Below are 15,137 nucleotides of genomic sequence, written 5' to 3'. Positions count from 1 at the left end.
ATTGTAAGAAATTTGAGCAAAAAACTGTAGTTAGTAGATATAATAAAAGTGTTTAATAATTCATAATTAATATTTCATAATTAGTCATAATCGTAAGGGTTTTGGGAATGCATAATTAAGATAAACATAAAGTGATGTAGGAATAGTAGCTAAAAGACATGAAGCTTCTGCCAAGTTGCAGAAGTTTAACTTTCACACTGAAGGATTATTATAGAAGGGGTTAAAACGTAACTGACGGTCATTGAATGTGTTAGTAAACTCAGGGGCAGACAGGCGAATACACTCCTGGAAGTTAGCCAATAGGAATCGGGATAGACGGAAGAGGAGGTGTTTCGAACAGATGTGGGTGGTTTAATTTCAAGCCTTTTTCTCTCTCGTGTGATGGCCCTCGGACGACAGACGTGTTTTATACCTGAGGAGCTGAGTAGAGTTTTTTGCAAATGGGGTTTTATTGTTTTAATATTTCATAGGAGTATGTACTCCAATGTTTAACTGTAATCATACTTGCATCAGTGGAATTAAATTCCTTATAATTGTAAATCAGTTTCGGTAACGTTTTTAGCGCCGTGTGTCTGAAAAGCTATCATTCCACGTGTGCTGGCCTGCTCCACTTTCATTGTGAGGAGATTTCTCCCTCAACACTAGCCTCTACGGTCAAATCAAACAGACTCAATGTATTGCGGCTTCTTCGTAGTTGGATGTAGTAAATGACTGTATCACAAAAATGGGGTACAAGTTGTTGTAGTGGCCCCCCACCCATCCAGACTGCTCTCCTGCGCGTATGGGTGTATGACGTATGAGGCCTGTGTATACGAGGCATCGCAGATCAGAGCGCTTCAAAAAATAAAGACTTAAAAATGAAATAATTAATTAATTAATAAATAAAGAATATATTTCATCGACCAATCTGACTTCAAAATGTCAGTTCACCACCTCAGAGTGCCACTCCCACTACATCAGCACATTCTCATGTTGAATATGAAAATGTTATAAAGGCTCCATCTAAACTCAGATTCATTTACTAGAATGATGCCGCCGGTATGATCATACTCATTAAAGGGTTAAATCAGACAATTATGAACATAAAACAATATCAAAGTAGAGATACCATTTTGAAGTCATATGCTGACTAAGACCAAGCTCAATGACTATTACACACAAACAGTGAGCTAACCTGGCTGTCAGGGTCACCGGGCATGCCCAGTACTGGTGCTGGTGGTCTGGGGGGGGTGATGGGTGGGTGTGACGGGGTCACTGGAGGTCGTGTGGCCAAACGAGGTCTTTCACACACTTTGCACAGAATACTGCTGGCTGCGTTCACCATGGTGCAGCTCTTACACTGCCACTCTGAGAAGAACACATTAACACACACACACACACACACTCAGTTCAATCGTGTCCTCAACTTAAGAGTACCTGGGCTGTGGTGGCAATTTTTTGTCCATTGTCAAGTGACAATAAAAGGTTTAAAGAGATGAAAGATGAAGTTTAAATTCAAAATAAGAGCTGGTTTCAAATGACAGTCTCCTTCAACAGGCCGGTGTGCAGAAAAATATACAGGCAGTTAAAAAAGAGCAGGAAACAAATGTACCGGTTGCTGGCAAAGATGTACGGTACTGTCAATAGACTGTATAAATATATATATACATACAACTCACTTAATCGAGTATTAGTTTAGATTTTATCGCAGTTTCCATGCTACTGATGCAACTAGAGTGCAGTAGAATAAGGAGGTGGGTTTGGATACTGGACTGGTTGGGATAGCTGTGGGATGCACCATGAGACAGCACAGACCAGTAATGGTGGCAGGCTGAGATTCATCTGCTTTACAGCTGATCAGCTCCAGGCGAGGCCGCTCACACTCCTCACAGAGCACATCCTGGATGGAGTTGACTTTGGTGCAGTGGAGGCAACGCCAGGTGGAAGAACTGGAACAGGGGAAGAGGGGACAGTTATGCTGCTGTGTCAGTTTACATATCCGTACACATCGGTTCTGTTCACATACAAGCACTCAGTTCCAGCACTTACACTGTGAGACTGTTAGACTTTGCTGTGATCAGCTTTAACATCGACCATATTCCTGACGAGCCGTGTTTCCATTCACATATTTTAAATGACTTCCTCAACAGCGCTCGATTGAGGTCCTTTTTTGTGGCATTTCAGAAGTTCACTTAAATTTCGCTTGACAATTGACCCTTCGAAAGTCCCGAATGCAGACTGCCAGCTCTGAACAGGGCCAGATAACTCAGCTCTGCTCCAGAGACTCTCACAGTGGTTTCAGATGTTCTTCAGGCTGGTTTAGTGGATTTGGAGCTCGTCGTGGTTAAACGTGTGATAGTGATACTCGTTACCCGGAGAGGTTGGAAGGACATATACGTAAAGTTCTAAAACTTCACATTTCTACATTAAAAAGCTGTGGATCTAGCGTGAGCAAAGTATGTTAGCATATCATAAACTAACATTAGCACTTCTATGCTATGCTAGCTACTAAACGTATACTGAATGTTATTTAATGATTGCAACAGTGAATGAAGAGGAACAGTTGTTCCTTTATTTCATTGCCGTCTGTCTGGATCTCCAGGTGATGTGGTGGTTCACGTTTACACTGTGACATGTAGCTTTAGCTTCTGTCTTTATCTTTTTAACATGTCTTCACTGCTGAGTCACGTAGACATCCTGGATTCTCCTTCAAATGCATATTATTGACCCATACGTTTGCTTCTCTCTGAATCACTTTCCATTTTTCCAAAAATGATTCAATATTTCTTCAGTGAGTGCAGGTAGTGACAGTGTGGGCTCCATGGTAGCTCTGACAGCTTGATGGAGTAGCAGCATGGAAACGCATGTAACCCACATCATTTGATTGGTTGAGCTTGTTTGGCAGCTCAGTTAGCCAACCATAATTCAGATGAAAATGTAAATCAACAATTTGCATTTCATTTTAAGAAATTTAATTTAAATGCACTAAATAAAAATAATTGAATGATTAACTTCCTGTCTAATCAGCATAGAAACGACAACAACTGATCTGCACCAAACCACAGATGGGGAAAGAGGGCAGCTGAGCAGCGATGATGACATACACCTGCTGAGAAGGCAAGTATTCAGAACCATCACTGCTGTGGACAGTGGAATCAGAGTATTCCCATTTTATATTTCATACCTTTGACTTTTCCTGCTCTGGGATGATGTTGACGATGATGATGATGACAAGACAGCTGTTCGTCGGTGGTTGGCCCTCTCAGGGTAGGAGTGGTACAGTCTGTCACATTCTGAGCAGAGCCCCTGGAGGCAGGTGAGGCAGTGGGCAGAGATGCGGAATATCCCACAGATAGTGCAGTTCTCTGAAACAGAGAGAACTATTTGCTGAACCAAACACTGTCGCGTCATTTTTTACGATGAATCTTGGCCAAATCACAGATTACATTGTCACAAAGTCAAGATACTTTTCTAGTGAAAAAGAGAAACACTGGAAAAAACACACAAACATATGTATATGTCACATAGGTATATGTGGATATCTCCTCTGTTCCATGCCAATACACTACGGTTGCTAAAGTATATCTACAGTATGTAGTCGTTGGCCAGCATATAACAGGCCTAGCTGCTGGATGACGGTGTTGTTAGGACGGTGAGTGTGTGTTCCAGATGATGATCTGTTTTGAAAAGAGGTTGTGCTAGGAGGACTGCCGTTACCTACATTTATAAAGTTTGTCTTTAAGTGAGTACAAAGTCATCCAAATGACGTTGAACTCCTGGTAAAACAACATTATGGTGCTTTACCTTGATTAGGAAAAGGCAGGTATTTTCAGAAAATACTTGGCGGGGGACTGGATGAACCATCTGTCAATCAAACTCTTGCCTAAGAAGAGCTATAACATCTTTTCCATGGAGAGAAGCCTTCAGTGTCGTTATTTTCCCGATGAAGAAATACCCTCCACTTCTGATATAACTGACGCTATTGCAGCATCCACGTTAACCCTCTCACGAACCGCCATTGTTGTTCAGAACAAATATTCTCCTCTGTGTGTCCTCACAAGCACATAAGCAACGCCCCCAGCAGCCTGTAGCCTCTCACAGGACGCCGACTGGTCCAGGATTGCCGGACACAAATGCCTTATTTGAAGCCTGACGAGATGGATTTTGGTGTGATTCGCGCCTGATCTGCGAAAATCCAGCTGCTGTGCAGACTGATGCGGACCCTCAACTGGAGTATGAGTGGAACCACTTGTGCATCCACGCAACTAGTACAAGTCCGCAGCTGTCTGCGGAATGGGGAATATATACCAGGCTTAAGACACGTCAAGTTATTGTTCTTGCTTTTACAAGTTGTTATTAGCTGTACCTAGGCTGCTTCAGTGTTAATATTTTTGCAGTTCCTGTCTGTGCAAGGTAGGTGTGATTTTGGTTTCACCTGGTCAATTGCTCTGCTAAGTGGCAGGGGAGTGGCTTTCACATCTCAAGGATATAAATAGTCCAGTCAAATGTTTCATTCCAGTGTGTATTTTGCTTCTGGAGGGATACTGAACTACTGACAGATGATTTTGCCAACTTCTTTGACAAAAAGGTAAACTATATCAGATCCTCCTTCTCTCAACCCCCCTCTCCCTGTCCACCTTCTCCCTCTCTACCCTCTCCAGCTCTTCCTCCACAGCTCTACCTCCCCTCCCCATGCCCCATCCTACCCTATCTTGCTCCCCTCTCCCCTAACGGGGTCCACAACCTTGTTACTAGGGCTGGGCGGTATGACCAAAAATGCATATCACGGTATTTTGACTCTGGCGGTTTCACGGTATATCACGTTATTTTTTTTTACGCGTTAAAGCATCAATTAATTAACGCCGAAAAGAAACGGCCGGCCAGCCGTCTTCCGTTCCGTCACTTCCTATTTCCTTCATCTACATTCCCCTGGGCCCTAAGCCCCTCCATGGAAAGAAACGGGATTAGACCGTAGGATTTAGTTGTTCGTAGGTGTTTAGGTTTATTTCTTTATATATATCTATATATATATATATATATATATATATATATATATATATATATATATATATATCTATATATATATATATATATATATATATATATATATATATATATATATATATATATATATATATATATATATATAGATACATCTAATGAAATTTATTTTATTTTATTAATTTATTATCAGAACAGTGAAGAAAAAGTTCTCAAACTGTTGTGTCGTGGTGTTTTGCCTTTTTAAAGAGCGTTAGTTGTGGGTTGTTAATTGTTGTTATTAAGTAAACCATGACTAGGGTTCCCTCTCAATACAGCTAAGATAACTAGCTCCGATCGTAGCACCCCCAGCGGCGAACAATATATTTTGCTGCCTGTTGAAGAGCAACAGAAGTTGTTTCGGCTGTGCACCGACTGTATATGAAAAATTCATATTGTACGGGAAATTGAAACCGGTATACCGCTAGGGTTGGGTACCGAAACCCGGTATGGCACCGTTACCTATGCGACCGGTATCTACCGGACCGAAACGCAACGCAGATTTCGGTGCTTCCTTTCGGTACAACCGGACGAGCCGTGCGCGCTTAGAAACAAACCCCTCCATCATTCTGGCAAAGCTTCGGCCATGATTTATTAAAAAAATAAATAAAAACGATCTGTCAAACGGCTGGCAGGCTACTAACGCCATCGACATCCGGGTACTTAGGACTGCCGCTCATAACAAGCACAACATCCGGCACGCGAAACCTTCTTCTTCTTCTTTGAGGTGTAGTGGGGGTTGGCAAACGATGAATTGGCGCATTACCACCCCCAACTGGTAAAATAAATAGGTGTCCTATTTTGCCAGAGAAGGCAAATATGCTCATATTTCTGCAAAAGAATTGCTGAAGTTTGAAGCTGTAGAGTGTATACAGTGTGTTTTGTATTCATTTATATTTATTTAAGTATACTGTAAACTGTTAACAGTTAATATATTGTTCATAGTTTGAGGTTAACTATCTGTTCAAGCACCGTTTAGGCACCGGTATCGTTTTAAAAGTATCGTTTTAGCACCGGTATCGGAAAAAACCCAAACGATACCCAACCCTATATCCCGCCCAGCCCTACTTGTTACATCTAACCGCCCCACCACGTGCTCCCTTGACCCGATCCCCTCCCCTCTTCTTCAGTCTATTGCGACTGAACTCCTTCCTTTCCTCACCCACCTCATCAACACATCTCTTATTTCAGGATGCTTTCCCACGGCTTTCAAGACTGCCAGAGTCACCCCCCTTCTGGAGAAACCATCACTTGACCCCTCTGATGTCAAGAACTTCAGACCGGTTTCTCTTCTACCCTTTCTTTCCAAAACACATGAACACTTCAACTGTCTTCCTATCTCCACCAGAACAGCCTCTTGGACCCCCACCAGTCCGGGTTCAAGGTGGGTCACTCGACTGAGACAGCCCTCCTTGCGGGGACAGTCGCTTCACGCCACGAGAGCGAACTCTCTCTCAGGCTCTTGTCATCTCTCACCTGGACTACTGCAACTCACTACTTGCCAGAGCTCCGGTGTCGGCCATCAGACCTCTGGAGCTTGTCCAGAAAGCTGCAGCTCGCCTGGTGTTCAATCGCCCCAAGTTCTCCCACACAGCTTGCCTTCTCCGTTCTCTACACTGGTTCCTTGTAAGAGCTCGCATCCAGTGTAAGACTCTGGTGCTCGCCTACGGGGCAGTGAAAGGAACAGCTCCTTCCTATCTCCAGGCCATGGTCAAGCCCTACAAAAAGTACTACTCTGAGCCTTCCACTTAGCACTTATTGTATTCATATAAGTTTGTTGCACTTATTGTATTCATATTAGTTTGTTTCTGCACTGTAACTCTGGTTTATGCTCTTAGATGCTTCTTTAAAAAAGGAGATTCACTTATGACTTCTGGTGACTAGTAGTTCTCTTGAAAACGGATGTTGAATACACCTATTGTAAGTTGCTTTGGATAAAAGTGTCTGCTAAATGACTGTAATGTAATTCATCATGATGTTTCAACATGTAAAACCAAAACCACGTTCTTAATTAGTAAGGGGAAATGTTTGATAAGTGTGTGTGTGTGAACTAGTTATTACAGTATGCAGTCTGTCTATAGATGGACAGATAAACAAGCATACATGAATCCATAGCTAACCAAGATAGTCCATGCAGTAAAAGCGTGTTTTCTCTCCTCACCTGGGTGCTTGTTTGAGGAGGTGGGAAAGACCTGAATGGACCGGAGACTTTGGTGGTTGGTGGACAGGGACTGGCCACGACTGCTCACCCTGGAAGAGTGATGGTGGAGGGGGAAGGCCAGAGACTTGGTCTGACCACCTGAGTGGCATGAAGTGGAGGAGAAGTGGCAGATCACAGCATCAGTGTTGAGACCTACATCCTAAGAGGAGAGAAGAGAGGGGGAACACTGACTTGAAAAATCGGCACGACGGTCATCGTTAACTTCCAAATAAGAGTTGGCTCCGTTCAGTGTGATGTAATACTATTACCAACATTTCACCAGACACAATGGCTTCATTAGACAAAGTTCAGCCGACTGTGTGAGTATCATAAAAATACTTTTTAGCAGAACATTTCCTTTCTCCTTTTACTGCAGCTCAACACTGTCCACCTGACTCACCTGGAACATAATAAGTATTGTATTCTTGCTTTTACTAGTGGTCTTTATAGCTGTACTTAGGCTTGCCTCAGTTGTGAATGCTTTGTGAGTTTCTGCTTGTCTGAGGAAGGTGTGATTGAGTCTCACCTGGTGAATAGCTTTGCTAATTGCCAAGGAGGAGCCTGCAGTCCTGGCAGCCAATGAGCAATCAGTAAGTATCTGTACTTAACCACTGCTGGTGGTTGAAGCGTCAGGCGAACAAAGGCAACAGGGCGACTTTGTCAAGCCTGACTTCTCGAGCGTGTACTTAGGGAGTGTCTTATTTGTCTACCATGTGTTTGCATCCTATTTCTGTCCGTTCCTCTGCTCGGTGGACACGTAGACATTGGATCACTCCCAGGTGCCGTGACACCACTAACCTCATCTATCCTACTGTCTCAGCTCATGTTGAGCAAGTGGTGGCAGGGGGGGCTCTGGAATTGCCAGTCGGCAGTGCCGAAAGCTGAGTTAATCTGGGGCTACGCTTCCTTGCTCTCTGAACTTTCTTGATCTAACTGAGACCTGGATCACACCAGAAAACACCACCACACCCGCAGCTCTGTTAGATATGTACTCTTTCTCTCACACTCCCAGAGCTGTGAGGCGAGGTGGTGGTGCTGGCCTGCTAATTTCCCCCAAAATGGAAATGCTCTCTTGTCTCTGTTCCACAGCTCTCCCCGTCCGCTTTCGAATTGCATGCTGTTACTGTCACTTATCCAGTCAAGCTCACTATTGCTGTTGTGTACCGCCCACCAGGCCCTCTTGGTGAGTTCCTGAAGGAGCTTGATACATTAGTCTCGCACTTCCATGACGATTGCTCAGCACTCATCCTGCTCGGCGACTTCAACATCCAGACTGATAAGTTAGAACCTCTTCTTTCCTTCCTCTCCTCCTTTGACCTTTACCACTCCTTTTCTCCTCCGACCCACAATGCCGGCAACCAGCTGGATCTTATCTTCACTAGACACTGTTCTACTGCTAACCTCTCTGTCACTCCCCTCCAGCTCTCTGACCACTATTTCATGTCCTACTCCCTCTCCCTCTCCCCCCGTACTTCCTCCACCTACCCACATGGTTTCTACCCGTAGTCATCTCCACTCCCTCTCCCCCGCTGATCTTTCCTCTTCTGTTACCTCTGCTCTCCCTGACCCAGAATCCTTCTCTCTCCTATACCCTGATACTGCTACTGATCTTCTCCTCAGCACCCTTTCCTCTTCTTTGGACAACCTCTGTCCCTTCACTTCCAGGCCTACACGGCCAACCCCACCTGCCGCATGGCTGTCGGACTCAGTGCGTACTGACAGACAGACCCTAAGTGAGGCTGAGCGTAAATGGAGAAACTCCCGGGGGACCTTCTTAACTTCCAATCTCTTCTTTCCACTTTTTCCTCCTCTTTCTACTGCTAAAGCTGCTTTCTTCCGCTCTAAAATCCTAACCTCTGCTTCCAATCCTAAAAAACTCTTCGAAACTTTCTCTTCACTCCTCCAACCCCCACCCCCTCCTCCTACTTCCTCCTTCTCCCTGACGATTTCACCAACTTCTTTGACAAGAAGGTAAACAATAGCAGATCCTCCTTCTCTCAGCCTCCTTGTCCCTGTTCTCCATCCCTCTCTCAAAGTCCCTGTCCACCCTCTACCCTGTCCAGCTCTTCCCCCACAGCTCTCCCTCCCCTTGCCATGCCCCAGCCTACCCTATTTGGCTCCCCTCTCCCCTAACGAGGTCCTCAACCTTGTTACATCTAACCACCCCACCACGTGCTCCCTCAACCTGATTCCCTCCCCTCTTCTTCAGTCTATTGCGACTGAACTCCTTCCTTTCCTCACCCACCTCATCAACATCTCTTGTTTCAGGATGCTTTCCCACAGCTTTCAAGACTGCCAGAGTCACCCCCCTTCTGAAGAAACCATCACTTGACCCCTCTGATGTCAAGAACTTCAGACAAGTTTCTCTTCTACCCTTTCTATCCAAAACACTTGAACGTGCTGTCTTTAATCAACTGTCTTCCTATATCCACCAGAACAGCCTCTTGGACCACCTCCAGTCCGGGTTTAAAGTGGGTCACTCGACAGAGACAGCCCTCCTTGCGGTGACAGAGTTGCTTCACGCCACGAGAGCTAACTCTCTCTCCTCTGTCCTGATTCTCCTGGACCTGTCTGCGGTGTTTGACACGGTGAACCACCAGATCCTCCTCTCCACCCTCGAGGGGATGGACATCTCAGGCTCTGCACTCTCCCTGTTTGCATCCTACCTGACAAGTCGATCCTACCAGGTGACATGGAGGGGGGCCGTGTTGGAACCACGCATGCTGACTACGGGGGTTCCACAAGGTTCTGTTCTGGACCCCCTTCTCTTCTCGCTCTACACAACATCTCTGGGTGACAGTCAAGTGGAGGCACGCATCGCTGCGTGCTTGGCTAACATCTCGAAGTGGATGAAGACACACCACCTGAAGCTCAACGAGGACAAAACCGAGCTACTCCATTGATGATGCCGTGGTAACGCCAACTCGGACTGCGAGGAACCTGGGTGTGACCCTGGACGACCAACTGTCGTTCTCAGCAAACATTGCATCGGTTACACGCTCCTGCACATTCCTGCTCTCCAACATCAAGAGGATTCGCCCCTTCCTCATGACGAGACTGCGCAGGTGCTAATCCAGGCTCTTGTCATCTCCCGCCCGGACTACTGAAACTCTCTACTTGCCGGAGCCCCGGCGTCGGCCATCAGACCTCTGGAGCTTGTCCAGAAAGCTGCAGCTCGTCTGGTGTTTAATCGCCCCAAGTTCTCCCACACAACTTCCCTTCTCCGTTCTCTACACTGGTTCCCTGTAAGAGCTCGCATCCAGTTTAAGACTCTGGTGCTAGCCTACAGGGCAGTGAAAGGAACAGCTCCTTCCTATCTCCAGGCCATGGTCAAGCCCTACACCCCCGCCCGGCCACTTCGCTCTGCTGCAACGGGGCGATTGGTTCCCCCGTCGCTCAGAGGTCCTTGCGGCCGATTGATCCGGTCACGGCTGTTTTCTGTCCTGGCCCCACAGTGGTGGAATGATCTCACCACTGACGTCAGGACAGCAGAGTCACTGCCCATCTTTCATCAGGCTGAAAACTCACCTCTTCAAGAAGTACTACCCTGAGCCTTCCACTCAGCACTTATTGTATTCATATGAGTTATATCCATCCAGGTCAGGTCGCGATGGCAGCAGGCCAAGCAGGCTGACCCAGACCTCCCTCTCACCGGCAACATGTTCCAGCTCATTCTGGGGGATCCCGAGGCGTTCCCAGGCCAGCTGGGAGATGTAATCTCTCCAGCGTGTTCTGGGTCTTCCCCGGGGTCTCTTCCCAGTTAGATGTGCCTCTAAAACCTCAGTGGGAGGCGTCCAGGAGGCATCCTAATTAGATGCCCGAACCACCTCAGCTGACTCCTTTCGACGCAAAGGAGTAGCGGCTCGACTCCAAGCTCCCTCCTGATGACCGAGCTCCTTACTCTATCTCTAAGGCTGAGCCTGGCCACCCTACGGAGGAAACTCATTTTGTAGCCGCGACCTTGTCCTTTCGGTCACGACCCAGAGTTGGTGACCATAGGTGAGGGTAGGAACGTAGACCGAGTGGTACATTGAGAGCTTTGCCTTCCGGCTCAGCTCCCTCTTCACCAAGACGGTCCGGTGCAGCGCCTGCTTTACTGCTGCAGCCGCACCGACCCGCTGCATCTTACCCTCACTCGTGAACAAGACCCTGAGATACTTGAACTCCTTCGCTTGAGGTAGGCACTCCGTCCCCACCTGGAGGGAGCAATCCACCGGTTTCCGGCAGAGCACCATGGCCTCCGATTTGGAGGTGCTAACTCTCATCCCCACCGCTTCACACTCGGCTGCAAACCGCCCCAGTGAATGCTGGAGGTCATGATCCGAGGAGGCTAACAGGACCACATCATCTGCAAACAGCAGAGAGGCGATCCCGAGACCCCCGAACCTGACGTTCTCCGCCCCCAGGCTGCGCCTAGATATCCTGTCCATGAAAGTCACGAACAGAACCGGTGACAAAGGGCAGCCCTGGCGGAGGCCAATACCCACCGGGAACGTGTCTGACTTGTTGTATGAGTTTGCTACACTTATTGTATTCGTATTATTTTGTTTCTGCACTGTACTTTTGCTCTGGTTTATGCTCTTAGATGCTTGTTAAAAAGGAGATTCACTTCTGACTTCTGGTGACTAATAGTTCTCTTGAATACCTATGTTGAATACACTTATTGTGAGTCGCTTTGGATAAAAGCGTATGCTAAATGACTAATGTAATGTCCAGAAAACAACTTGAACATGTACATTCATAACAATGTAACATACTAATCAGTAGTGGACATTATTGGGTTTACCCTGTGGTACTGGGAAGGAATTTGACCCCTCAGATCCTCAGTGTTATGTTCTACAGCTGAATATGAGTGGTAAATTAAAAATAAATCATTTGGTCTGAAGAAACACGTCCGGTCTTCTGTTTTCTTTGTGAAATAGGTGTAAACAAAGCTGTATGTAACTGGAAAAAAGTTTCAGTCAGTTGCAGTGAACTGAAATGACATTTTGTTGGTCATGTCATGTTGAGCGTCAGTCAGTCAGTCTCTATCATAATATTTGGAGAAGAGCATCTATCATAGGTGTAAGTATACAATTCCTAGCCTGATGCGGTATTGATTTATCCCATAATCCAATCTATACAAAGCATATTCTTTGAAACATGTAACTGAAGATAGATATGATGATAATCTGAATGACTCTACCTTGTGTCTTAGTGTAGGAATGATTCTCTCGTAGAATTCAGGGTGGGGATGAGCCTCCTGGGATTAGACCAAATACGTTATCATTAATGCTTTGTATTCAAAGTCAAGCAAAACAGTCACTGCACTTTGCATACACACATACCAGAGCAGTGCCTTGGAATAAAGCAGTTCATGACTACAATCTTACATACTATATAAAATATAAAGATTTTAAAGCCTTCTCTGGCTCTACAGCAAACTGAGGACAGTTTGACAAAGTAAGACCTTTGCTGCAGCAAACAATTGCACACTTATTAAGAATGCTTATGCCATTGCTGGCGACAGAAGATGCAGAGGAATCATTCTCCCCCAAGAAAACCAATCAAGTGTAAGAAGTTAGTAGACATGCATGACTTACACACACACACACACACACACACACACACACCTTAATAAGCATTTCGAGTTCCATCCTCAGACTCATCACTTCTAGCGTTACCGCAGCAACGCAGCCCACATCAGGATCCGTGACATCATCAGGGAAGCTGAGCCCGTCTGGCTGCTGATTGGAGTAACCATAGAGACAGAGCACTGCTCGTCCTCCCTGGGTGCAGAAAGAACAAAAGGGATGTAATGTGACCTCAACATTTTTTTGGTTTACTTTCCCAAAGAGTTGAGTATGAAGGTGGACCTCCCCAGGTTCTTTATGTAGAAGTCAGTCAGTAGGAGGAATCTTCTCTTGGGATCGGGAGTAAAAGGGACAGGATTGTGAGAAAATCGTAGCAGTTACGGGCCAGTATAAAAAGCATAGACTGTATGAAATATGGATGTAGTCTCCATGATGTCACCCATAGGTGGCCATCAGTGGGGGCTCCTCAATCTTGGCAGTGACAACACAGGCTAACTCTAAAAATAGGCAAAGACGTGGGTCGTCGTCGGGGCTGAGGCGATCCAGAGTGTGTAGCAGTGCAAACAGCTAGTGTTGAGAAAATTAGCTTATATACAGCTTAATCAGCAGCTAGTTTATATGCAGCTTTAAGTAGCAACTAGCTTATATATACAGCTTAATTAACAGCTAGCTTATATACAGCTTTAAGTAGCAATTGACTTATATACAGTTTAATTAATCACTAGCATATTGGTAGTTTTATTAACCATTAGCTTATGCAGCTCTATTAACCACTTATACAGTGCTCACAGCATACAGCAAGGCCAGAGAGAAGCAGGTGAAAGGTTACTTATTTAACTGCGTCACAAGGAACAGGCAGCCATTTTCAGATAGATAAGGAAGACAGTGAGATTCAAGCGAGGGCCAACGCCCCAGCTGAGCCCGGCTTCTTCACACACTCCTTCTTAGGACCTCTCGCATGGAACTCCTCACTCACACTGATGGAAACCAACGCCTATTGGGAGGGGCCAAGGTGAATGGACATTCACGGCCTCCATCCAGGCGCCATAACGTACAAACGTGCCACGCCTGCATCTTTGACTTTGGCCAATGTGTAAAAAGGGGCGGACCCCCTATATTAAGTTTCACGCTGATATGTTGAAGCGTGTCTCATGGTGAATCTCTGCGAAGTTCATCCATTAGCACCCAAGCTTGTTTTTGATAGCTGGGCTGAATGACTCTGTTGATAAATAAATCTATTGCTTTGATTTAACTATACGCCTCTGAGAGCTTCTGTTTCATTCTTAAACCTGCTCTAAGTGTGAAAGACAGCTACAACACATTTTTTCACAACAATTTGGTGACCCCGACGTGATAGATATGATACGGAGCTTCGGGTTGGAATGTTAACAGACCTCTCTATCTGTGTTTCAGAAAACAAACTGCGAGTCTCCCTGGAGGCTGGGAGCCCTGGTATTTGCCACCAGGTCGTGCCTGCAGTTCGGGAACAGTCTGATAGTGTCGACACAACTAACAAGGTGAGCAGAAGCCTATTTGACTGAATTCTGCATATTGTATTATAGACATAAACTAAATTTTATCCGACTGTCCGAACTGTAAGTATTACATAGTCATTAAAAGTATTGTAAAGATTAAAAACACAGCAGCAGGGTTGTTCAGCCCAGCATTTGGGGTTTTTTGTACATATGCGTGCTTGTACATATGCGTGAATGGGTCCAGCAGAAGACGTTAGATAAAAGGCGAAAAATGACGTTTTTTTGTGGCAGCGTAGAGTGAAGTAGTGTGAGACGCGGTCGCGCGCCTCTTCTGTCGCGGTCACAGCGCTCAAATTCCTGCCACAAATAAAGCGTAATCTTTAACGTAATTATAGGACGTCTTGGACTACGAAGAAATTGCATAACATGACGGGGATATATGTATATGTTATTGATGTCATTGATAAACTGTATTGAGAAAAAGTGACTGCGGAATTCCCGTATTAAGAGCATCGAGTCTTCGGACATTAACTCGTGAGTAGCGATCCAGTGAAAAATAATGTTACTCTGCTTAGAGTTTCCTCGACGGAGTTTCTGGACGAGAGCACAGAAGTTGATTATATCGGTGTGTTGTTAATGACGGACGAGATTAATGAAAATGGCCAGAACGTGTACAGGTCCAGAGATGACCTAGGATAAAAAGCAGTTAAATTGTATTGTAGACGTGCTACCCTGATGGAGTAGTGGTTAAAATAACGGTCTTCGACGCGGTAGGTCCGGGATCGGCTCCCGGCTGTAACATTGTTTTTGACAATAAGCAGCGGCCGTGTGATGTATTAAAGAGCAGCGCTCTTTGATATGTGTGTAGGA

At 45.5% G+C, this 15,137-nt stretch overlaps 1 protein-coding gene across 1 annotated transcript in view; it reads right to left on the bottom strand.

Moving 5' to 3' along the window:
• Positions 1-15,137, bottom strand: part of rnf31 (ring finger protein 31) — an 89,380-nt gene that overhangs the window by 62,533 nt on the left and 11,710 nt on the right. The window contains exons 4-9 of the mRNA XM_079284962.1: positions 12,832-12,987; positions 12,405-12,461; positions 7,181-7,379; positions 3,164-3,344; positions 1,795-1,928; positions 1,175-1,347 (exon numbers count right to left, since the gene is read on the bottom strand). Of these exons, the coding sequence (XP_079141088.1) occupies positions 1,175-1,347; positions 1,795-1,928; positions 3,164-3,344; positions 7,181-7,379; positions 12,405-12,461; positions 12,832-12,987 (900 nt within the window). The remainder of the gene's footprint in view (positions 1-1,174; positions 1,348-1,794; positions 1,929-3,163; positions 3,345-7,180; positions 7,380-12,404; positions 12,462-12,831; positions 12,988-15,137) is intronic.

The sequence above is a fragment of the Melanostigma gelatinosum genome (genome assembly GCF_949748355.1).
Source record: "Melanostigma gelatinosum genome assembly, chromosome: 15".
Lineage (NCBI taxonomy): Eukaryota > Metazoa > Chordata > Actinopteri > Perciformes > Zoarcidae > Melanostigma > Melanostigma gelatinosum.
This window is presented reverse-complemented; position numbering and strand designations above follow the sequence as displayed.